Here is a 24,215-nt window from a genome sequence, read left to right as displayed (position 1 = left end):
CTTTGAATTTAACTTCATCGCAGACTCTCATCTTGAGCAAGCATGAAGGCGAAAGTGGAAAGGAAAAACTCCCACATGAGGAAGAAACCTTTAGCAGAACCACGCTCAGGACAAGCGGCCATCTGCTTCGACCGGCTGGGTTTGAGAGGAACAGATACACAATGGCAAGTCGAGAATCACGTTACATCATAGCTCTCACTGTCTAACCTAATGCCAACTAAATATTGTAAACTGGCTCAAAACAAAACAAACAAACACTAATAGGATCTAAGAGTGAAAATGATGCATTATTCACCCAAATGACTGAGGCAGGTTTTTTACAGATTTTCTGACAACTCTGTGTTAATTTAGTGGATTAAATCCTCCTCGAGGACCTTTTATAGTAAGATGAGAGGTTGCTGTTGGAAACATCTGGCTTGATGGGGAACATCTGTCCCTCTGGTCTGTTTGATGTTCAATGTGCCATTTGGCTGACAAACCTTGTCAGTGTGAGAGATAACTCATGATAAGCTCTATCAAGTCCACATATGAGATCAAAACGTAAAGTTCAGTCAGATCATCTGGATGGTTTCTTTCTTTTTGTCTTTCTTGTTTTTGTTTCATTCTTCATCCAAAGGACTTCATCAGTCTGAGGAGCCACAACAAACTCATAGTGGGCCAACCAGTTTTATGGTGATAAGATGGTTTCTGGAGTCCGCACTCTCCCCCTTCGATTTCTCTGAGACAGCCATAGCCAAAGTGATTCAAAGTGGTTCTGCAGAAACCATCTTCTCACCATAAAACCAGTTGGCTCACTATGTGAGTAAGCCACGTATGGGACTGAGTTTGTTGTGGCTCCTTAGACTGATGAAGTCCTTTGGACGAAGGATGAAACATTTCAACAAAAAAGAAATCGTCCAGAGGACCTGACTTAACTTTGTTGGATTTTTTTATCTGGATTATTGAGCTTGAACTTTGATGTAATATTGTACCACTGCATCCGACTGAAATGGGTTGTTTCTGCACATGATCTTAGAACATCTGCGGTTTTGAACTTTGCACTTTTTACAGCAGCTGGTCGTGTCCATCTCTGAAAGAGTCTGTGATTTAATCAGGTATTAAATCAGATCTTTTCAACGAACATAGCAGACAGGCCATGCAACATTCTGGCCTCATGATAAATCACAGATTAGATGGTTTTTGACATTCTTAGGGGTGTTTTACCCAGGGGAGGTGGGCCCTGCAATTATTTACAGGGATTATATGGTGTTCTTTATATTAAGGTATGCACGTAAAGCGCATGAGTCAGGGAGAGCAGAGCTTTTTGCACAGCAGTATTAACACCAAGCAGTAGCTAATCCAGCAGGAAACAGCAAGTGTTGGGGCTAAGTGGGGGAAAATTTCCAAACAAATACATCCTAAGATTCCAAAACCTCTACTTAAGCTGCGTTCAAAGGAGTTAGATTTGCTGTAGGGGGCTGTAGATCTGCAACTTCTCAAGTGTCGCTGCACAAGTCACTTGCTGAAGCTGCTTTTTGTCCCAACAGCGTTTGGAATAAAGGCTGCTAGGTGACTAAACGACCTTTTAGATATCAGGTTTGCAGTGGAAAAAGTGTCTCGATACAGGTGATATACGAACATTTCCATGGTACAGCCAACTGTGGGAAAGAAAGTGAGTCATGAGTTCAAAGGAAGTATTGAGTTAAAACTGGAATCATGTTTCCAGAAGTTAAATTCCAGTTAACTGGTGTGAATTAAACTCCTTCCTGGTAAAACCTCTTGATATGCAAATGGTTCGTCAAACCAGAAGTTTTCATATTGCTTAAGAGATCTTCAAGATGTGAGTGTGCCTACAGATGAAATGTTGACTGTAACAGTTCAGTGCAATTCTTGTTTCAGGATAGTTTCCCATAACGATGGTTAATATCAGCACCACTATCACTATAGCACAATCATTCAGCTGAAACTAATGCTGTTTGCTTTGAAAGCATAAATGTCAGAAAAGGGAAAAGTAATTTAGATAATACCACAAATTTTACTGTAAGGTTAATGTTACTGTTTAATAACAATAGTGTTCTGTGTTGTTGTCCAGATTTGGTCCAACTCGTCCATATTTCAGCAACATGTGGAGTATGGTAAAGTACCCTGCAGTGATTTAGTCTTTTTGTTCAAAACATCTCAGAAAAAAAAAGAAACCGTCCAGATGATCTGACTGAACATTGATGGATTTCTACCTGGATTCATGAGCATGAACTTTGGTGTTTTGAACCCCTTTCGCATGACTCCAAATACAGTGTCTTGCAAAAGTATTCGTCCCCCTTGAACTTCTCAACCTTTTACCACATTTCAGGCTTCAAACATAAAGATATAAAATTTAATTTTTTGTGAAGAATCAAGTGGGACACAATCATGAAGTGGACTGAAATTTATTGGATGTGTTAAACTTTTTTAACAAATAAAAAACTGAAAAGTGGGGCGTGCAATATTTATCGGCCCCCTTTACTTTCAGTGCAGCAAACTCACTCCAGAAGTTCAGTGAGGATCTATGAATGATCCAATGTTGTCCCAAATGACTGAAGATGATAAATAGAATCCACCTGTGTGTAATCAAGTCTCTGTATAAATGCACCTGATCTGTGATAGTCTCAGGGTTCTGTTCAAAGCACAGAGAGCATCATGAAGACCAAGGAACACACCAGGCAGGTCCGAGATATTGTTGTGGAGAAGTTTAAACCGGATTTGGAAACAAAATGATTTCCCAAGCTTTAAACATCCCAAGGAGCACTGTGCAAGCAATCATATTGAAATGGAAGGAGTATCAGACCACTGCAAATCTACCAAGACCCGGCCGTCCCTCTAAACTTTCATCTGGAACAAGGAGAAGACTGATCAGAGATGCAGCCAAGAGGCCCATGATCACTCTGGTTGAACTGCAGAGATCTACAGCTGAGGTGGGAGAGTCTGTCCATAGGACAACAATCAGTCGTACACTGAACAAATCTGGCCTTTATGGAAGAGTGGCAAGAAGAAAGCCATTTCTCAAAGATATCCATAAAAAGTGTTGTTTAAAGTTTGCCACAAGCACCTGGGAGACACAGCAAACATGTGGAAGAAGGTGCTCTGGTCAGATGAAACCAAAATCGAACAGTTTAGCTTCAATGCAAAACGATATGTTTGGCGTAAAAGCAACACAGCTCCTCACCCTGAACACACCATCCCCACTGTCAAACATGGTGGTGGCAGCATCATGGTTTGGGCCTGCTTTTCGTCAGCAGGGACAGGGAAGATGGTCAGAATTGATGGGAAGATGGATGGGGCCAAATATAGGACCATTCTGGAAGAAAACCTGTTTGAGTCTGCAAGAGACCTGAGACTGGGACGGAGATTTATCTTCCAACAAGACAATGATCCAAAACATAAAGCCAAATCTACAATGGAATGGTTCACAAATAAACATATCCAGGTGTTGGAATGGCCAAGTCAAAGTCCAGACCTGAATCCAATCGAGAATCTGTGGAAAGAGCTGAAGACTGCTGTTCACAAACGCTCTCCATCCAACCTCACTGAGCTCGAGCTATTTTGCAAAGAAGAATGGGCAAGAATTTCAGTCTCTCCCTGTGCAACACTGATAGAGACAAACCCCAAGAGACTTGCAGCCGGAACTGCAGTAAAAGTTGGCGCTACAAAGTATTAACGCAAGGGGGCCGAATAATATTGCACGCCCCACTTTTCAGTTTTTTATTTGTTAAAAAAGTTTGACACATCCAATAAATTTCATTCCACTTCACGATTGTGTCCCACTTGTTGTTGATTCTTCACAAAAAATTTAAATTTTATATCTTTATGTTTGAAGCCTGAAATGTGGCAAAAGTTTGAAAAGTTCAAGGGGGTGAATACTTTTGCAAGGCACTGTAGTTGACAGGGGAGAGGGCGGGCGGGCCCCGGAGGACATCTTAGCACCAGCAAACTCATCCCCCCCCCCCCCCCCACTATGGAGTATGTCGTTTGTGGGAATCAGTTTGTTTTGGTGGTTCCTCAGATTGAAGAAGTCCTTTGGATGAATGATGAAATGTCTCAGCAAAAAAAGAAACCATCCAGATGACCTGACTGAACATTGTTGGATATCTACCTGGATTATTGAGCATAAACTTTGGTCTTTTTATTTATTATTTTAGATAATGTCATTACAAAACTTGCTGCAAGGCTAATATTTATTGTGTGCTCTTGTTTAGTTTTGATCCAACTTTAGCTTAGAGCCAACAGCGTTAGCAGTTTCTTTCAGCAACACTGTAGCTAGCCGTCGTTGCCTTCAGGAGCTTGGTTGGTTAGCGTCCTCGATCATCCTGGTCACCAAATCAATACAGACTAATAATGCCAAGATAGCAGTTTTCTCAAATTATACAAACTAGCATGCTTCCAATTTAACCAGTGTTAGGCTAATTGGTAACTATGTGAGTAGGAGAGTGAATAATTTCCCTTTGGGATTAATAAAGTATTTTTTAATTGAAATTTTTTTTAATGGTTGTCTCGTTTGTCTCTGTGTGTCCCTGTGATGGACTTGTGACCTGTCCAGGGTGTCCCCTGCCTCTCGCACAATGCTATGGGCACCAGTGACCCCCCGCGACCCTAAAAAGGAAGAAAAGGATGAACATTTAAAGGAGACATATCTGATTTATAAATTTCTGATGTGATTTTGATAAAAACACAGGTACCACCACCAAAAACTGGTTCGCTGATCAGTGAGTGAATATATACATATAGTAAATTAAGTTTTAAATAAATTAAACTACGTTTATAAAGTGGCCTCCTGTCTTTAATTGAGGCCTCAGGGGTGTGAATGGGTCGTATCTTTTTGCTTTTATTGTAGGGTTCAGTAAAATAGCATGATTTATTATAATCTTTATTTTTAATCATTTAAAAACGTACTAGAAGTCTCACTATTTCAGAGTAAAGACTGTCCTTGTTCTGTCCAATGGCTCATTTGACTCAACATACACAGTAAATATTTTCTTTGAATCTTTAAGTTTCCAAATAGTTTGTTTCTTCCTGCAGCTAAAATTTAACTTAACAGATGAAATTGCTGCACACTTTGTCAAAGTGTGTGTTTATTCACACGGCTGAATGTTTCTGAGGAGCGTGCAGAGTTCACCGTTGTCCCCGTTCTTTCTTCTTTAACGTTGCAGATGCCAAGTGTGTGAAAATAACATCTTGCGTCACAAAATCATTAAACCGAAGCCTACTTAAACCAACTGAAACACAAGAATCCATCCAGAGGACCTGACTTAACCTGGTTAGATTTTTCCACCTGGATTATTGAGCATGCATGAGTTCACGTGAAAACACCAACACAGCAACCTTTTCCTTATTTTATATAAAAACAATATGATTTGAAAATAAATATGCTTTACTGTTTTACATATAAACAGAAAAAAAACAAAAACACGTTAATAGTGGAGAAGAAACAACGATAACTAAGAACAGAGGCTCTAAAACTGATGGCAGACAGAACGAAAGTTTATCCAAATTTAAAATCCTGGTGGTGTTGCGGTGGTGAACACTGGGTTGCTAGCAGTAGTTAAATGAAATTTGCATCTTGTACGTCAAACAAAACACAGGCCTTCTAACGTGTTTAAATACTTAAATACAATTTACTTACACCTACAAAGATGTGCACGTAGCAAAGGCGGGATGAACACAGTTCTTTTGTACACACTCACTTATACTGCAGACACACACACACACACACAAGTTAAAACTCAACATGACCCACACCCTCAAATGACAGGCGTTGAAATGGAGACGCCATCAGCACGTCAGTACAAATGATTAATTTAGGGAATGTTAGCAAATTTGACTTCTTACTTCATAGAAAAGCACAGAAAGCCTCCATGAAAGTAGCCATCAGTGACCTTACACATGAGGGAATAAAAGACAGCTACAGGTTCAGAACACGGCATACATAAATAGACCAAATTAAATATGTGTAGAAGACTGAATACTGTAAAATACTCTATAACATTATAAATTATCTAGAATGGCATAAATGGATATGACGTATGTACAAGTCCAGAGAGGAACTTATAATCAACAGATCACGTGTTGTGTTCAACCATAAAGACAACTACTTTGACATTTTCCTCTTCTCCAAAGGAAACAAAAAAATAATTTAAAAAGCACTTGAAAGATTTATCAGTACAATACATGAGGCACAGTTTTCAAATGGAATCAAACTACAGTATAGGATATTTCAGTGGTTTTTTTTTTTTTATAGCAAAACATTAAAATGCTATACTGATGACCAGTATCCCTTTAAAAGTATACGGCACCACCACTCCAGAGACTCCTCTGATTGCAACAGTGTCTTTAAAGTTCACGTCAGTCCTGCAATGTCCTCAGAGGGGAAGGAGGTGATATCGAGCAGAGACAGTTTTTTTTTCTTTTCCAATCGGCTGTCCCGTTTGTCTCGTCGCTCCAAAAGCGTACGCAGATGTCGGCCAACGAAAAGTCCATCCGTCGCTTTTGAAAGAACGCATCCACGTCTTTTTCAGTCTCGCCCGCTGTCGTAGCATTTAAATATATATCTAGAGGTTTTGCTCGTTATGAATGACACACAACCACAGTAGACTCAAATCCAGTGAAGAAATTGCATACGATTGACAATAAGACTACACCTGCGTCACAAGCCGGTTAGAAATGCAAAACCACATCTAGTTTGTTTTTAGTCAATGTTGGGTTTAGTTATTCGTTTCTGTAGCAGCATAACAATTCTGTGCTCTTTTTGTCTTTTTCGCATATTATGGTCTATGTACACGCAGATATACAGAGGGAGGAAACGCCAGTCCTCTTTGTTCTTTGTCAGTCCAAGGGGAATGCTTTCCACAGAAAAGAGCTTACGGTTCAAAGGTCAAAGTGCTGTGCTGTGAAATATCTTTAGAATATTCCTTCATCTTGTACATCTGGTGCTGCCACCGCTCTCATCTTCTCGGCTTGTCACATCTAAACAAGAAGGAAAGACAAAAGGTAAAACAACGGATTAGCAGGAAAATGTGATTATTGGAGGCACGGTATTAAATTCTAACTGGTCAAGAATATTAAACAGTTATTTTGGGTGTTCTTGTACAGCAACGCTGATTCTAGATGTTAAAGTTGTCCCCAGAGATGAAGCGAATGTACACATTTAAATTTGAAGCCCAGAGTTGCACCTCATAGATGAAGAGTAAGAAACTAAGCAGCCAATGCTCGTCAACCACAAGGTGCCCCTCAAAATACAGACATGATTCACAAAATGAACATTCTGAGACAAGCAGTTCCTATAATTAGGTTATAAAGAACATGTTTACCATGATATAAAGGAAATGTTTCAGCTGTTAGGCTGGAGCCTTAAACTTTCGTATAGATTTTTGTTTTTTTGAGTGTAATGTTTGTAGCAGCTTTCTGCTTGATTCAGAAAATGTCTGAAAATGAAAAACACTGAAGTTGTGGGGAACCTCAGTGTCAGAAGTGGATTCTTTGTAGGTTTATTCCTAAAAGCAGCACCATTCATACCAGTCAATTATTTAGTCCAATATTATAAACACAAATGAATACAATTTAAAACTTTTTTTGAATTTAAACTAGGGATGCATGATATTGGATTTTTGGCTGATAACCGATAACGATGCCAATATTTTTTCCTTAGACCTACTTACAGAGACTACATAGCTTTATCTGCTGTGGAATTAAAACACTACATTATTCTGCATGATCTTTGTCAGTTTGGCCTGCTACCAAATGTAGATGACAAAAAGGGGCTGAAAATAATGTAACACCTCAACTTGTATTATGTTTAATGTCAAAGTTATTCATGACATTTACTCTCTCCAACACAATGACAACACTTGAACAGTGCAAATTTGTACATTTTCACAAATCTAAACGCAACCTGTTCACGAGTGACAAGTTAAAAGCGCACAAGTAGTGCATTAATAGATATACTTGACAGTTTCTTAAATTAAAAATGAACTTAAAACAGAAGCCTTTTATGTCTGTTATTTTGATGGAATGGTCAATGTCCGATATTTAACTTTATCGCCAATATCGTCCGATACCGATACAATGCCAAAAATATTGTGCATCCCTATAAAAAAACAAAAAACTTCAATGCAGTAAAGAAATTGGAAGACATTTTTTTCGTATAATTGCTGCTTTAAAGTAAACCTCAGTAATATTTTAATGTAACCTTTTTAGAAGTACTTGTATGTATGTGTGTGTATATATATATATATATATATATATATATATATATATATATATATATAAAACACATCAGGTTTGTATGGATGGTAAAGGAAGCAGGTGTAGAGAAGAAGATGACATGCAAACAGTGAAATGCTGCTCAGTCTGACCCCTTGTTTCACCGGATGCAGCTGCAACACGTTCCTGTTCTGTGCCCTGTCCCAACTGTGGGGGTTTTGGTTAAAAACAATAAAAATAAATAAATAAAAGCCTTAGATGGTGATTTTCTAAAAAATTAAGAACCTTATCAACCAGCACGAAAGGGACGAGATGAAAAGACATACAAACACTGTAAAGAATCTGCTCGATTTTCTAAATAAACACCTCGACTTGTGCATCGCTAAATCAACGCAACCGACAGCATGAGACCAACATTTAACTAGAGAATTTCAAAGAACAACAATGGGAGGTTCAGCCACCGATAAGCACATGATATATGACACCACATGATTTATCTTATTTTAAAATAAAGGAATTACCGGAGAGGACAAGTTGTGGAATTTACCTTGAGGAGTTTTGGGAGTAGAAGGCAAGTGGCAAGTTATTTGATATCCTAAAAACACACAGATTAGGATGTTTAGCTCGACTTAATCTGACTTGTACAGTCTAGCCAATGATGTGCTCTACTTCTGAAGTGCTCCTCTGGTGTCAAACTAAACTGCAACAAGGCTACAGAATCAAACCGGCAGCCAGAAAACGGTGCAACGGCGTCCAATTGAAACAAGGGGTAACAAGCCAACTACGGTAGCTGCTACCAAGCTGCAACACAGCTGAATGTTCAGTTAGTTGTGTTATCACAAAAGCCATCTGGAAGGCTCTAGCTTGAGGTTCAGCTCTACCGGTAAAGCTTACTTGCAGGTCTTCTCGTTGAGCTCTAGCTGGCGATCTTTACAGTATTCAACTGTGTGTTTGCAGGAGCACCGGCAGGTTGCTGGATCCTGCACAAACAAACGCTTTCTCCTCTCTGTGCAGTTATCACAACATGGCTCACAGACACTGGACAGACAGAGAGACAGACAGAGATGGGGAGGAAGAGAGAGAGAGAGAGGCAGATTATAACAGGGTACTATCATCACCTACGATAGGTCACCTTAAGGTCGACCCCTTTCATACGCTCCAGTTTCCTCCTTTAACCCACTGCCGGGTTGTCAAACACCCAGCCCCTCATCCCTTCCACACTGATCAGGCAACTTGGGTTAGACATGCAGTGAGCAAAGCTCCAGACAACTTCATGCAGCACAGGATGACACGAAAACGGCCTCAAGCTGCACATTACTGACAGCACACTTCTCGCTCTCACTCGTACAAACGGTCACTTCCTGGTAAAGAAAACTCAGGGGCCTGTTTGGTGTACCGTTAAGAACAATTTCATTTTATTAAGTGACAACTGAAGACTGCGTTTTTCCACAGAGAAGACATGCGATTCAAAACAGAAGCTGAAACGTGGACTAAATTACACTTCATTACAAGAATTGAGGCTCAGATAAAACCACTGGCTTTACAAGATACAATTTACAAAATGAACACGCTGACAGAATACGTTCACAGTTTGTGCACTGAAGAAACAATGAGGTCATTTTTATATTAGTTTTCAATAAAATATAAGTTATTTTCAAGGTTTCACACACAAAAGTAGGCAAACATCAAAACAAAAACAGTTACTTTATAAAATAGAAAGCAATAGATAGCAATCAAATCTTCACGTTACATAAAAAGTACCGGCATTTGGCACGGGGTAACAAAAACAGGTTTTTAAGAAGAAAAGAAGAAAGAAAAGCTCGGAGACGGGAATGAGACACAGCAAAGCAGCACAGACTCAACATGAAGACAGGACCATGATTACAGTCTTGGCGATCCCAGCAGATAAAGAACAGTATGAGCCGGTCTCTAAAGCCATGCTGGTGGATCTGTTGCAGTAGAAGGTTTGGGTTACAGCTAATAGCAGATCCCAGATCTGATTATCCCAGCTTCGTGTAACGGGTCTATCAATCACTCTGCTAAGAAGGTCATCCCAATCATTGGTCCGGTCTCGTACACATTCTTTCAAACGTGCTCAGATTAGTTATGGCTTTTGACAACTTGGGGTGTTTTTTGGGTTGTGAGGTGGGAAACCTTGCTACTACTCTTTGTTTGCTGTGATATAAAGTTTAGAGAAGCTATGTTAGTATAAATCCCTGGCAATTGCTGTTTTTTTTTTTTTTCAATATGTAAAGCATGGCTAATGAGACAAAGTTAGGACAATACACGGAAGCGACATGCTAATTGATGTGGCTGACGGGTAAAATAAAATGGTACAAATTACAAAAGGCAAAAGAGCTCCTCCCAAATAAGCTTAATTATGAGAAGCGCAACACTCAGGTGCAGGTAGGTGGAGAAGGCGGAGCTGACATACGCATCGTGAATTGTTTTGTCACGGTTTTTCTTTCGCTTTTTCTTTTGGCCTTTGCCTTTCCCGGATTTTCTGCAAGAGAAAGAGGACAACGCAGAGAGATGCCTGAGAGACTGACGGCAAAGATGAACTGAGACGTTAACATCTTGAATTGATGATTTTTCTAAAGGAAACGCATGATAATGATCAATCAAAATGCATGGTAATGATAATTTATCAAGACAAGCTGCCAGAACACACTCCACTGGAGTTTTGTTACTGACTGCACTCCACGGGAATCAACTTCTCAGGTTATGAGAAAAAAGCGCCGGGCCTGGCCCGATGCTTTCAGGGACCTTTTATTAAAAAGGGAAGAAAGAAACACCCAGATTTATCCACATCCTGCAGTTTGATCTGTGAGAAAATAATTTCATTGTTCAACCTGGTTTTCAAAAGACTTTTTCAAAAAGCCTGTTCTTATAAACCAGCACAATGACTCTGCAAAGAGTGAAACCAATTAACAGTGTGAGGCTTGTCGTGGGCGGAAATTTCCCGGATGAATTGAGGACAAAAGGCTTGGACTTCACCAAAACGGCATCTTTCAACATATCTGGGTCAACTCTTTAGAGCCGACTCAACTTGTTTCAGATGAGTACAATGACAACAAACAGAAGTGTGCTTATGAAGCGCATACAAAGGGCTGCATGTATAAACAATGTGTGGGCACAACCGTGTGTGCGCTTCTTCACCGAACAGCCTGGTAACAGTAAAGATCTCAATGTGCTCAGTATATATATATATATATATATATATATATATATATATTTATGTTACATTTAAAGTTATTTGTTCAAGTAGACGAAAACTTATTTTGTCTGCAGTCGTGTTGTGTTTTGTGTGCTTGTTTTCACTGACCCGCCTAACGACTTGTGGGGTTAAGAGTTTTTTTCAATATGTAAATGAATCATTAATGAGTCAAGACTGGAATGTAACTCAAGCTTGTATATGTGCACACAATTTCACGGTCATGAGGATTTAAATAACGGGACTGTGTGCACGGGCCACTTCATGAAAATGACAAAAAACACTGTTTGTGAACAGAAGTTTAGAGCTTCACACACCTGGTCCCTGGTGTTAGACAAAGCTTTAATGGTGTTTAAATATTAAGTGCATATACAGTGCATCGCTGTAACAGGGAGGGTTTAGTTTTTCTGCCTTCAGATTTATTTTTGCACAATAATAACTACGTTTCTGCACCAAGCTATGGAGCAGAAATGGCAGAAGTGTAATTATCGTAGAGGTGGCAGTTTAGATCTCCAAAGGAAATGCACAAATGTCTTAGGCTTTATAAATATCCTCTGCACGTTTTTTAAAATTATGTAAACTGCATGAAATTTGTTGCCCAAACTTCATTAATTGATGTTGCCGTCTGTGAAAGGATTGAACCTCGATAGCTCATTAAAAAAATGTTGTTTTTGTGAATGTTTGCCTCTCCTTCCACCTGTTCGCCATAAGCTTAGCGCTAATAAAGTACCATTTAGAAAGCATCTTCCATAGAGATGAGACTACTGTGGGAGTACTAGCATAAAAAAAATCACTTAAAACAATAATTCATATATTTTAAAACAAGACATCAGTGGAAAGATGATCGAGAAGTTCTCAGTGGTTCCCAACACTGGCCCCTGAGGAACACCATCCTGTATGTTTTAGTTGTTCCTCTGCTCCAACACACTTGATTTGAATGAAAAAGTGATTAACAGGCTTCTGCTGAACTTAAGGAAGTAAATAAACCACTTAATCAGGTGTGTTGGAGCAGAGAAACCACTAAAACATGCAGGATGGTGTTCCTCAAGGACCAGTGTTGGGAACCCCTGCTTTATACAACCTTAGTTTGAAGAAATTAGAGTTTAATTTTGACTGGATTGATAAATTGGTGGCTTGTTTTAATTGTTTATGAGAAGAGTATTTTATAAATCTTTACAATGCTGTCAAATTCACACGATAGTAGAACTGGACAGTGTCCCTATTGGACATACTGGAGCTTTCATAATGCTTCTGCCAAAATAACCATGCTATATAAAACTGAAGGTGGTGTAAAGGTTAAATAACAGGGTTTGAATAAACAGCTATAATTCTTTTGAACTGGAGAGATTTAAAAATATCAGCAACCCACTACGGTCTCGATTTTACCTGGACTAGCCATTAGCTCGTCAAGTCTGGTAAGAAACATTTCTCCAAAGTAAAACTGTTTAAAAAGCCATCTTTACCACAGCAAGTAATTTATTATTTGTTTATAACCTTTCCACAGTCCACTTTAAACAGCCTGAACTCTCACTTTTTAAGCCATGCTAGCTGCTGTGTGGCTCTTAGAGCTAAGTTATAGCATCAGCATGTTGATGTTTAGCGAAGCTACCATTTTCAGCATGCTAACATTTAGCTTAGCGTGTTAGCATTCGAACAGCTGCAAATCTGCAATACTTACAGGAGTTAACGCAAGCTGGTTGGGATGTTATTTAACCGTTAATCCAACTAATCTTAACTTGATTCATTACAACGCTTGTTCTGCAGGTCTCGAGTGTGTCCCAGATTTCAAGGCCAAAGATAACCCTGTCTAGATCTTATTACCGTTGTTGTTGTTAGTTTCTTGATTAATCCTATAAGGTCCAAAGAGGAACAAATGTTAAAACCCTTCAGCCTGGACAAAGTAACGAACAGACTGGCAACCTAAAGACAATCGAGAATAGTCATCCCAAAACCCAGAATGTGCTGGAATGGCTAAAATATTGTTTTAACTTTTCAAGGAAACCCTTTGTAGCCGAGCATGGGAACATAAAAGAGCGGAAGGCACAAATTCACCCAAGTTATGTCCGGTGGGTACAGGATGACATGTATAACACCAGCTAGTCCACGAAACAGGACGTCTGTATATGTAAAGGCTTCCTCTTCTAAATGACACAGGAGATCAAACCCAATTTCACTATGGACTTTGACAGTTAACTAGTTTCACAACCTCAGCACGATGATTCACCCGGACAAACTTGAGGACCTCGAGAGGTTAACAAGGCTGACATGAACATACGAAGGCTTCAGAAACAGAAGTTGAATGACCCCGAGGACCATCACTTTGGAGAAGCACGCCACCAAAGGCAGACTCGTAAACAGTTGAGACAAGGTTAAAGCGAAGGTCTCAAAGCTCGGCCTTATCTATATGACAGACGACCTGACATAAAATCAAAACACGAACGCCAACAACCGCACGATGGAAAAATATTAACAATACTCCCAGAGGGAGGATTAAAGAGCTTTAATGACCCTTGGGACACCGACTCGTGTCACATGGGATAGAAAGATTACTTAGCTTTGACCATAAACTGACAACTAACAGGTCTTCAGAGACACTTATCTGTATGAAAGCAATTAGAAGCATGAGTAACAGACGATAAATGGGATGTAAAAAGGTAACAGAGGAATGCAACGATGGAATAGAAAAGGCAGAAAAATGTGTACAAACAGAACAATGGCTTCATCAAGAGTCATTCACCTGATCATTTATTTGGCATTGCTTTTATTTGAGCACAACATGCTAATTCATGCTACTTATGAGCAGATCACATGTAGTGTATCCACTTAGATTATAGTCATGAACAGATTTGTAAAATAAATAAATTAGTGAGAAATTAAACAGAGTGTGTATTACAGTCAATTGTAACAAGACGGAGCGTTGCAGACGACAGAGTGAGCTTGTGTGCAAAGCAACATCAGATCTCAAGTCGGTCATTGTCGTCCCCCCCATCCCTCAATTTCCCCCAAACTCCATGCAGAAAGCACTGCGGTACTCACTTTTCTTTTACTCCTTTCACGTCTGTCTTTAATCTGCAAGGCAACAACAGAACACAACGTTAGCGCACGGCGTGTCAATTGTTTGCCGGTGAACAGACACACAACCATTCGAGCACGGGGTGACGCGTTAATCTCCTCGGATCGTGTTACGTCACTGTCGTTTATACGAAACTTTGATCAAAACTGGCTTAGGAAAAGAAAAGAGCATAATGCTGTAGACGATCGGGGACGCCTGGGTTCGTTAAACGACCCACAGAAACACGTCAACAGTGGAGCGCTGAGAGGTTTGTTTCATTTCTCGTTCATGTGACGGCTCCAACCGATAAGAAGTTGTGGAGCAATAAATCTGCTGGCACGCTCTGCAGGCGGCAGTTTGGCAATAATGTGAGGAAACTGTGCTTTCTTTAAGATGGTCGTGGATTTATGGCCAACTTTCTGTTTTGCAGGCTGGTGCAACAAAACCACACATTTCCTGAAGAAGCTATGAAGATGGAAATACGTGTATGTGTGTATACTCCATCTAACGGTGACATTTCTGCCTCTTTAGGCACATACTACACCTGCCATCAGGGCCTATTCTTTTTTTAATTTTTGCTGTTTTAAACAGTCGTATTTGCACAAAATTTGAATATTTTGTTACACCTTTGGTAAATTCTGCAAGGTGGACAATGTGTTGCTGCTATGGCACACAGATGATAAGAAAACAGCAACAACTAAAGCTTATCAGAAATATTCTTAAAGAATGCAACATTGGATTTTTTTTTTATTGATGCATTTCAAGCAGCTTTAAAGTGTCAGTAATTCTAAGTTAAATCCAGAATGTTGAGCTAAAATAAGCCTTGTTTGATGCTTTTATTCAACAGACTTATTAGTTTGTGTCAGCCATTCATAACCTGAATATAGATTTTTGTCCTATATGTTATAAAATTACATTTATACCAACCCCATAGTTTGTTTGCCCTGCTTCCTCTGTTATGAGTTAATGACAATAATAGTGCTGGCATTGGAAGTAACACATTAGTTTAATAATTTGTCTTTAAATGAATTTAGAAGGTTTTATTTGACATCTTATGAAAATTGAAGCTAACAGTTGAGGTGAATAAACTGAGAAAAAAAAAAAAAAAGACTAAAACTTCACAGTGACAGAAAATGGACAACGAGTTTCATTGGAGGTTTGATAAAGTGCCAGAGTGCTTCCCTAGAGAAGCATTTAAGCTCAAACAAATTACGCAAATAAAAGACGTAAAGTGGGGATTGTGTAAGCCGGCTCTGCCCCCGGTCAGTGCTGTTGTCCCTGCTGCTTGTTTTCTTTGTCGATGATCCCGTAAAAAGGGAGGACAGTGAATGTCCCCCTCGAGCTGCGTCAAAGCTCAAATCTCTGTCAACACATTAGTCTGATTTTGAAAGTGAGAGAAACAAAACTAATATCTGTGGCAGTCCAACAGGGAACAACACGAGCTCAACGACACATCGCACATCTGGTAATGATTAGTTGGAGTTAGCATTGTTGAACGCCAACTCCTGTTCTATTGACAGATAAGTGACAGGAAGACGACTTTTTCCACACTTCTACTGTACACCAATTGCTTTTTATAATTACAGGTACACTAAATCAGATAAATTAGAAAAGTTAGTGTATAATAACCAATCGAAGAGCCTTTTTTAAAGTTTACTCCATTCAGCGATGTGTTAATCTATTAATGCATCAACTTGTGATAACAAAAACGCTTAGTTTTGCATAAACTGGCTATTTTGTGTGGAAGTTACGGACGACTGTGTTAATAAATATCATACGTGTTTTATTGCTGCAGTTAATTAAAAGACACTTCGAGCCAATAACACTAACACATGCTAGATGATAACGTGATGGCGTCGTCCTTTAAAAGCTGCTAAACTAAAACATAAAATCACCCTGACTGTTTTATGTCACACCGGGGGGCTGAACCTTCAATTTAAAGCAATAGTTTGGATCAATTGAATGCTTTGGTTTGAAGAATCACATTTATTCTGACCAGACTGATGAGTTTATGGTTAATCTGAGCCAGGTTAAAACCAACTACGGTTCATGAAGAATGCTAATCTAGAAACCTTTGCATCGCTGTAGACTTTACAGCTCACGATTCATTACGTAGAATTATATGGTTATTCACAAATGTAAATAGAGGCAGCAGCAGCTAGTTGTAGCACTTCCAGTAGGAAAATGATAAAGTATTTGTCGAAATAACTGTGTAATGCAAAATTATCAGTGCAGTAAAGTTACGTTGATCTTGATGTTTTTTTGGTGTTGGCCCACTTGGACCAGCCACTGCCAGGCTGCTGCTGATTTAAAATTGTGATTTGACAGTACTATGTGCTGGGGTTTGCTCTCAGCTACCACTGTACCAAATTGGAGCTGAATAGCTCTAAAAATGGCTGAGTTATTGTAATTTTGCCTTTTTAGCTAAGGCGGCCATCTTGGATTTTTGATTTGGACTCAGTATGTGATAGGGAACATTCTCAGCTATAACCTCGCCAAATTTCAGCTCTGTATCTCAAAGAATGACCGAGTTATATTCAATTTTGTGTTTGCTGAGGTAGCTGTGGCAGCCATCTTGAATCAAAATGGCTCCAAACGTTAATCATTTCTAGACATTTATCTGATGATTACGTTCTGTGAGTTTCAAACAAATCCAACGGTGAGTTTCTATTTTCTTCAGGGACATCTACACTCCAAGTCACGTGACTTGACAGCAGCAGTTAATGTGAGGAATGTTTTCTCAGTCATTTCCCATGGGGAAATATGGCATCATTGTTAGCAAAATACGTCGCCATGGTAACTTGAAACGCCAGCAAAAGTATTAGCACACATCACTGCGCTGAGCCGGTCGTGTTGATATAACATTTGTGGGGTTGCACATTGCGGTTCGGGTCGCATTAAAGTTTACGGAAGCGTGTATAAGATAAAAAATAAAGTTAAGAAACCAAAGTCGGGTGGATAATAATGTGTGTCTGCAGATACTTTGCAGACCCAATAAATAAAAGTAAAGCTTTGCAGAGATCAACAATTACAGCACCTGTAGTTCCAGGAAGGAGCTTTACATGCAACGGCCTCAGCAACATCAAATTCAAAACACGGCGTTATGTCTGAACCTGCTCTGCACTTTCTTCTTTTTTAAAAATCGGCCAACTGGAAGAAACCGAGATAAGATACGAGTCTGTGGGTTTGCATCTACTGAATGTGTCGGGGCGAGCTGAACACAATGAGTTCACGTGATGTGCTCCGGCCTGCTACACAATGGGGCGGTGATTGTGAGTTTGTTTGTGTTGGAGGTTTCTTACCTACACTCACATGCGCTGTGCTCTGTAAAACTCATGAATATGTTATTCTGTTGCCTTTGGAGCTTTATTCTTTTAATCTGTAAGAAAAAAAAAAAAGAGACATTTCAATAAGTCAGTTATATACAGATTCGAAACGAGTCGGACTTTGTTCAAACGGATGAGAATTCAGATGTAATCTCAAATTCTGTTTTGTAACTTAAAACAATATTTCTGCTTTTCTCAAATGAGGTTTTCTTTTAGGAATTGTGAGAGACTTCTGGTGTTTTTTATCTTCCTCATCGGATCATTGGATGTTTTAAAGATGTGAAAATCTATAAAAAGCCAAGGAACCGAGTCAAAAACCAAACAATTAAGATGCTTTACAGAAATTGTTTGGGCACAATTTGTTGACATAAACAAAGAATTATATTTTTCTGGAGATTTTGCTCATATTTACCCAGAAATCTCTTCAATTCGTAGATTCAAATGTGAAAGGCCAATTGAAAAAACAGAAATGGAAGCGCTCTTTGAATGTCCATGTCTAAGTGGCATTTTAAACTATGTGCACTTGAACGCATCAGAGGGGCTTTTTAAATGCCAAGCTCGGTCAGGGCTCTCAGCTTAGGTGGACTTGTGCCCATTAAAGTGACATTTAAACCATTTATGTAATGGGGCAGCTGTGGCTGAGTGGTTAGAGCAGTCGTCCTCCAATGGGAGGGTTGGGGGTTCGAATCCACCAGCAGTCACATGCCAACGCGTCCATGAGCAAGACACTGAACCCCTCAGTGCCTCCGATGTGTCCCATCAGTGTATGAATGTGATAAAGCACTGATTTACCATTTATGTATCCTGATGGCTAACGAAAACCACCAAATCCAGCTGAATTTAAAAAAAAAAAAAATCTAGTAATTTCAGAGTGACATAAAGCCGCAGCCTAACGTGACGTTTTACCTCCATTGTAACGTTATAGCTGGCGGTCGGCGTGCACTGGAGCATCTCGTCGCCGCAGCAGCCGGCGCAGCGCTTCAGCACCACGCAGGACGGGATAAAGATGTGTTCCACCTCCTCCGGGTACTCCTGTAGAATATCCACCAGCACCTCCCGCGGCTGACACAAACTCTTGTTGTACACCTCCATTAAAGGGATCACTGTGGAGGAAGAGAGCGAGAGATGTTTTAAAACATCGGTTCTGTGGAAGCAGCACCCACCTCGGTGGTAATTTGAATAAAAATGTTGGCAGACGCACAACGGACTAAAAGAGCGAAGTGGAAACACAGAGACGTGCACACACACGTTTTAATTCCTATTGTTCCACTCCGCGGCACTCGGTTTATACAAGCAAACACACGGGTCTACTTTACAAACATATAATTTGTCATTAAGTTGTTGAACTACTCATCAGTGAGGACCCCCGCCGTCATAAAACTCGAGTGGCATCAATTTTTTTTTACAGCTCGCTCGTTATCCACACCGTCTTCTACTGAGACAGTTTCCACCTTCAGTCTGTACCGCACCCCCTCCTCCTCCTGGTCTTTGCAGGAGTTCTGCTCTTGAGAAAGATATTAGCACACGGACTGACACCATCACGGAGCCCAGACCATCGGACAGTCCTCTGGGAGGAACAACCCAAACACACTACGCCTGACCAACGTCCTGAACCCCAGCTTACAAGGGTTCAAATTAAGATTGGGCAATTGTGTGAGAAGGAAAAAAGAACCTGTGAGGCCAAAGAAGAGGGTGACATTCTGTTCTGTGGAGGAAACGTACGAGAGTGGCGACCAAAACATTTCCTCAGGTTAACCTCAACTGAATGCTCTTCAGGGTAAACACTTATTTAAACCTCGACAGCAGAGGTCTGGCTTTAGATCCAACTAAACTTTTTTTTCTAGACTCTAAATGTTTTCTCAATTTAAACTTTTGAGCTTGGACCACTCAGTCATCCTTATGTTTACCCACTCACGGCGAGCTGGTGCCCATCTCCAGTGGTCAATGGGCGAGAGGCGGCACACGCCCTGGACTCACAGAGCCACACGGAGACCAACAACCACTCTCACCCACACCTAACTCGATTAGTCAATTAATCTAACATGCATGTTTTTGGAAACCCTGATGGGTCGAATGCACAAACTCCATAGCTGTTGGTTAACTGGTCAAGAACCAATTTATTTTATATGCTATATGCGTTTTATATTGATCTGCAGAAATAAAAATACATTATATGTTATACAGATTTCCTTTAGTGTGACTTTAATTGAAGAGCTCTAGCTCTACAGGGCGAGATTCCGGAGTTCTCCACTAGGGGGCGGTAATTTTCTTGAAAAAGTCAAGGTGAAATTTAAACCAGTCCTCAATGCATGGGCCGGATGCCAAGCAGGGAGTCCAGCACAAACTATTCCCACGGTGCCCTGTGGGACACCTACCATCATGTGGACCTCTTTCCGTTTCCTTCGGTATGTGGGCGCTCTGCAAAAAAGAATAAGAGCTGCTGTTAGTAACAGTTGATTGTGCAAGTAGTCAGAAAAAATAAATAAAAATAAAACCTGGCCCTGCCCTCCACTTATCCAATTGTGCAAAAGATGAGGTGCAGTTTGCCACTTCTCCATCATCACTCAGTCCACACCTGCACTGAAGAAGCCATCACTTTAGGTGCCACCCCTCCCTTCATTAAGCTGTATAACTGTTATACAGCTCAATCAGAGTGGGAGGCGTTATTTGAGCCGTGCCAGGCAGACTGCTCCTCACTTCTGCCTCACCAACCTACGTGGCAAAACCTCATAAACTTTGGAACCGCATGCGTTCCTTTCACTTCCTCTAATACGCGTCGCCATTAAAACCATTAGGAATGTCACCACAGCAGAGGGGCCACAATCTGCATTTGTTCCCTCCCTCCTACAACCCAACACACTTCCCCCCCTCCTCTTACCCCCCTTTTTCTCACACAGAAGCGCGCGCAACTCACGCAATACCTCGCTAATATTGCATGAGACCTGCGCCTGTCGAACCGGTGTTGTGTTGAGATATGTTCCCCCACCGGTCTGAGCCAGCCGTCAGCTTCATGCTCAGTGCGTCATGACGTAATGACTCACATGCATTTGACACATGTGTCATCTCGATTTCCCCCTGGCATTATTGTCTTGTTTATTTTGCTCTATAGTGATGATATTGATTTTGCAGTTTTGTCAACCATTTTATTATCAATAAAGATTTATAAAAATAAAAAGTGTCATCTTGATTTCCTACTATTGACACCAGACTGCGCTCTCCATGCGGACCCAAAAAAAAACTTTTCTTTTCCATTAAGATGCCGTATTCTTTTTAAACAGCGGAGAGAAAACGGAGCCAAATTACGGGGTAACAGATCGGAACACAACACCGGCATGTGCCTCTGAATGAGCCCCGAGGGAAACAGAGTTTTAACCATAAAAAAAGAGAAAAAAATGGTTCGTCTGCAGGCTCCGCCCACTTCTGGTGGCGTGAGAGGGTTCAACCATGTGGGCTGAGACCCCCCTCACCCACCCCCTTCCCAAAACACCATATATACTGTATTATTATTAAAGGAGCGCAACATAAATCAGCTGTCAGGATTTAAACAAACGCTTTGAGAATAAAATGAGAATAAGAGCCTAAACTAAAGCAGGGAGATTTTTCGTTTTTTTTAAAGTGGCTAATAGTTGGAAGTATCTTTTTAAAAGTCCAATCAAGTCCCAGGAAACAGCAACCACCTCTTTGGGTGGCGTCCCCCCCCCCACCTCATGAAACCTTTGCTCAAAGCCATACAGAGATTAATGATTATTTAGACCCTGAAACGATCCAATCGGTTTGTTTAAAAAAAAAAAAAAAAAAGTGGTGAACCTGCTCACATGTCCTGATCCAGAATGGAGCCGCTGCGCCTTTAAAGCGTAATAATATCTCCAAGGTGCTTTTAGAGCAAAGGCCTGCAGTCTAACTTCACAACATTAGGGTTGAAATAAACCTCACGCATTTGGAGCTAAATGGATAAACGCACCACCTAGAATGGATCGTTGCGGGGTGACGCTTTTTTTTTTGTGCGTAAAGCTGCTTCCATCTCCTCTAACCCCAACAAAAATACACTAAAACATCTGAGCTGGTTAAGGTGACCTGACAAAGGCAAGCTACACATTAATGACCACAAATGAAGGTCAATACGACTGCCCCCCCCCCCCCCCACACACACACACACACCCCTTAATGGTTCCAGTTGGAGCACTCACCTTGACAGCTGACAGCGTCAAAAATAATAGAGTCAAACTGTCAATAAAGTTCATGATGTTGGGAATCCAGTCCAAAATAAATGAATTCAAATAAATTAGAAAAATACAAAAATAATAAAAAGCTTGAGCGTTCAAGGTGGAAGCTGTTTAGTCTTTAACTTTTTAACTCTCCAAATGAGAATAAAAACAACAAGTTAGAAGAAGTTCTCTGAAAAGGGGGCCGGGGGTTGTAAATCCATGCTGGTCCCGAAAAGGGTTGGACACACTCACTCACGCGCGTCTCTCACACTCACTCAAAAAAAAAAAAAAAAAAAAAAAACCTCAACTGTTTCCAATGGTTTTCAAAATATCCAGAAAGGCGAGAATCCACGAGCCGCAGCGTGTCACATCGTTCCGAGGCAGATCGCTGCTTTCCGGAGGAGCGGGCGCAGTCATTCCCAGAATAATCCCATCATGCCTGTCGCGGGCCAGCCGTCTCCAACAAGAAGAAGAAGAAGTTGTAGCCTCGCTCCTGCGTGTAACTCGAACCCAGGTTCAGGAGGAGGCGGCGGGGAAATAATCGTCCTAGAAATAGTAGTTGTGTTAATACGAAGCGTAAAGTTTCGGTATTTGCCGTGTGTCGTCGCCGGTGTGCGTGTCCGCGCGCCTCGCAGCGGCTCTTCCTCCCTGACTCGGCGTCTCTCCGCACTGAGGCTGTGTCACACGGGCGGCTGACGTCCGAAGACTCGGAGCCGCCGCTGATTGGACGATTATTCCGGAGGGGTGGCGTGTCCACCAAACGCGTTCTGGAGAAGGACGTAAATTAGGTAGAAAATAAATAAAAAAGATAAATCAGGTCCTCTGGATGGATTAAAGAAATACATTTAAAAAAAATGTAGAAACGTTTCACCTAGTCAGTCTGAGGAGCTGCAGTAAACTCAGTCTTATAAATAGCACCTTCTCATAGTGGATCAACCAGTTTGCTGGTGACATCCAGAACTAGCTGCTCACGTGATAAAGGAGGGCCGTCACTGCCCGATCTGTTCCGTCAGCTCATTTGTGCATGCGCTAAAATGAATACTTCCGGGTCACACGGAGTGCCGCTACTAGATTAAGGAAAATGTACTGGAAATAATTACTTACAGCCTTAATTATAAAGGTGTGCTAAATTATATCCTGTAAACTGATTTAATACAACACATATTTCATGTTAATAAAAATATATTTATAAAACATACCACAATTATTAATATTAATTAAAATATCTCGTTCTATAAATTGATTCATTTTCTTAGACAATGTTATAATTCCTTTGATGAGTAAGAACTGTCTTAATTTACTTATCAATTTACCGATCGATCTATGTTCCCACCCTCATCTATGGTCACGAGCTTTGGGTTGTGACCGAAAGAATGAGATCTCGGATACAAGCGGCCGAAATGAGTTTTCTCCGCACGGTGTCTGGGCTCTCCCTTAGAGATAAAGTGAGAAGCTCGATCATCCGGGAGGGACTCGGAGTAGAGCCGCTGCTTCTCCACGTCGAGAGGAGCCAGTGGAGGTGGCTTGGGCATCTGTTTAGGATGCCTTCTGGACGCCTCCCTGGTGAGGTGTTCCGGACACGTCCCACCGGAAGGAGGCCCAGAGGAAGACCCAGGACACGCTGGAGGGACTAAGTTTCTCGGCTGGCCTGGGAACACCTCGGGATTCCCCTGGAAGAGCTGGCCCAAGTGGCTGGGGAGAGGGAAGTCTGGGCCTCCCTACTTAGGCTGCTACCCCCGCGACCCGACCCCGGATAAGCGGAAGAAAATGGATGGATGGATGGAAGTACGTGCTCTATCTCCGTCGATCTTCATGTTGCTAATTTACGCCACTTCACCATGGAACTAATTAATTCTGTATCTTGCAGGTTTTTTTTCATTCAGCCCATGCTGGGGGTCAGGTAATGACATAAATAATGATTTTAATGGAAATACGAGTGGCGTAAATTAGCAACATGAAGATTGACGGAGATAGAGCACGGACTATTCTAAGTAAATTAAGACAGTTCTTGTTCATAAACAGTGGCGATCCATGCAACCTGGACGTATTTGTTTTAGCGCATGCACAAATGAGCTGACGGTACGGATTGTGCTTCTGGAACAGATCGGGCCATCAGCATAACGACTGATTGTTAGTGCCCTGATGACCGCTTGCTATTCACAGAGGGCTGAGTGATACTAGCAATAACAGCATTGTAAGAAGGGGAC

At 40.8% G+C, this 24,215-nt stretch overlaps 1 protein-coding gene across 2 annotated transcripts; it reads right to left on the bottom strand.

Annotated features, from left to right (window-relative positions):
- Positions 1-6,433: 6,433 nt before the first annotated feature.
- vegfab (vascular endothelial growth factor Ab) lies at positions 6,434-22,684 on the bottom strand. Of its 2 annotated transcripts, XM_037685814.1 has the most exons (8): positions 21,991-22,684; positions 20,179-20,221; positions 18,710-18,906; positions 17,780-17,856; positions 14,462-14,494; positions 10,646-10,714; positions 9,106-9,249; positions 6,434-6,975 (listed from the first exon to the last, which is right to left on the bottom strand). In XM_037685814.1, exons 1-8 carry the CDS (start codon positions 22,042-22,044, stop codon positions 6,954-6,956), a joined length of 639 nt encoding a protein of 212 aa, XP_037541742.1. In that variant the 5' UTR covers positions 22,045-22,684; the 3' UTR covers positions 6,434-6,953. The 2 variants fall into 2 exon arrangements, with proteins under 2 accessions (XP_037541742.1, XP_037541743.1); XM_037685815.1 differs by lacking the exon at positions 10,646-10,714.
- Between the last annotated feature and the right edge of the window lie 1,531 nt (positions 22,685-24,215).

This window comes from Nematolebias whitei, chromosome 12 (genome assembly GCF_014905685.2).
Source record: "Nematolebias whitei isolate Nwh7 chromosome 12, NemWhi1, whole genome shotgun sequence".
Lineage (NCBI taxonomy): Eukaryota > Metazoa > Chordata > Actinopteri > Cyprinodontiformes > Rivulidae > Nematolebias > Nematolebias whitei.
Note: the sequence above shows the minus strand (reverse complement) of the source record. Positions and strands in the feature narration are given on the sequence as shown.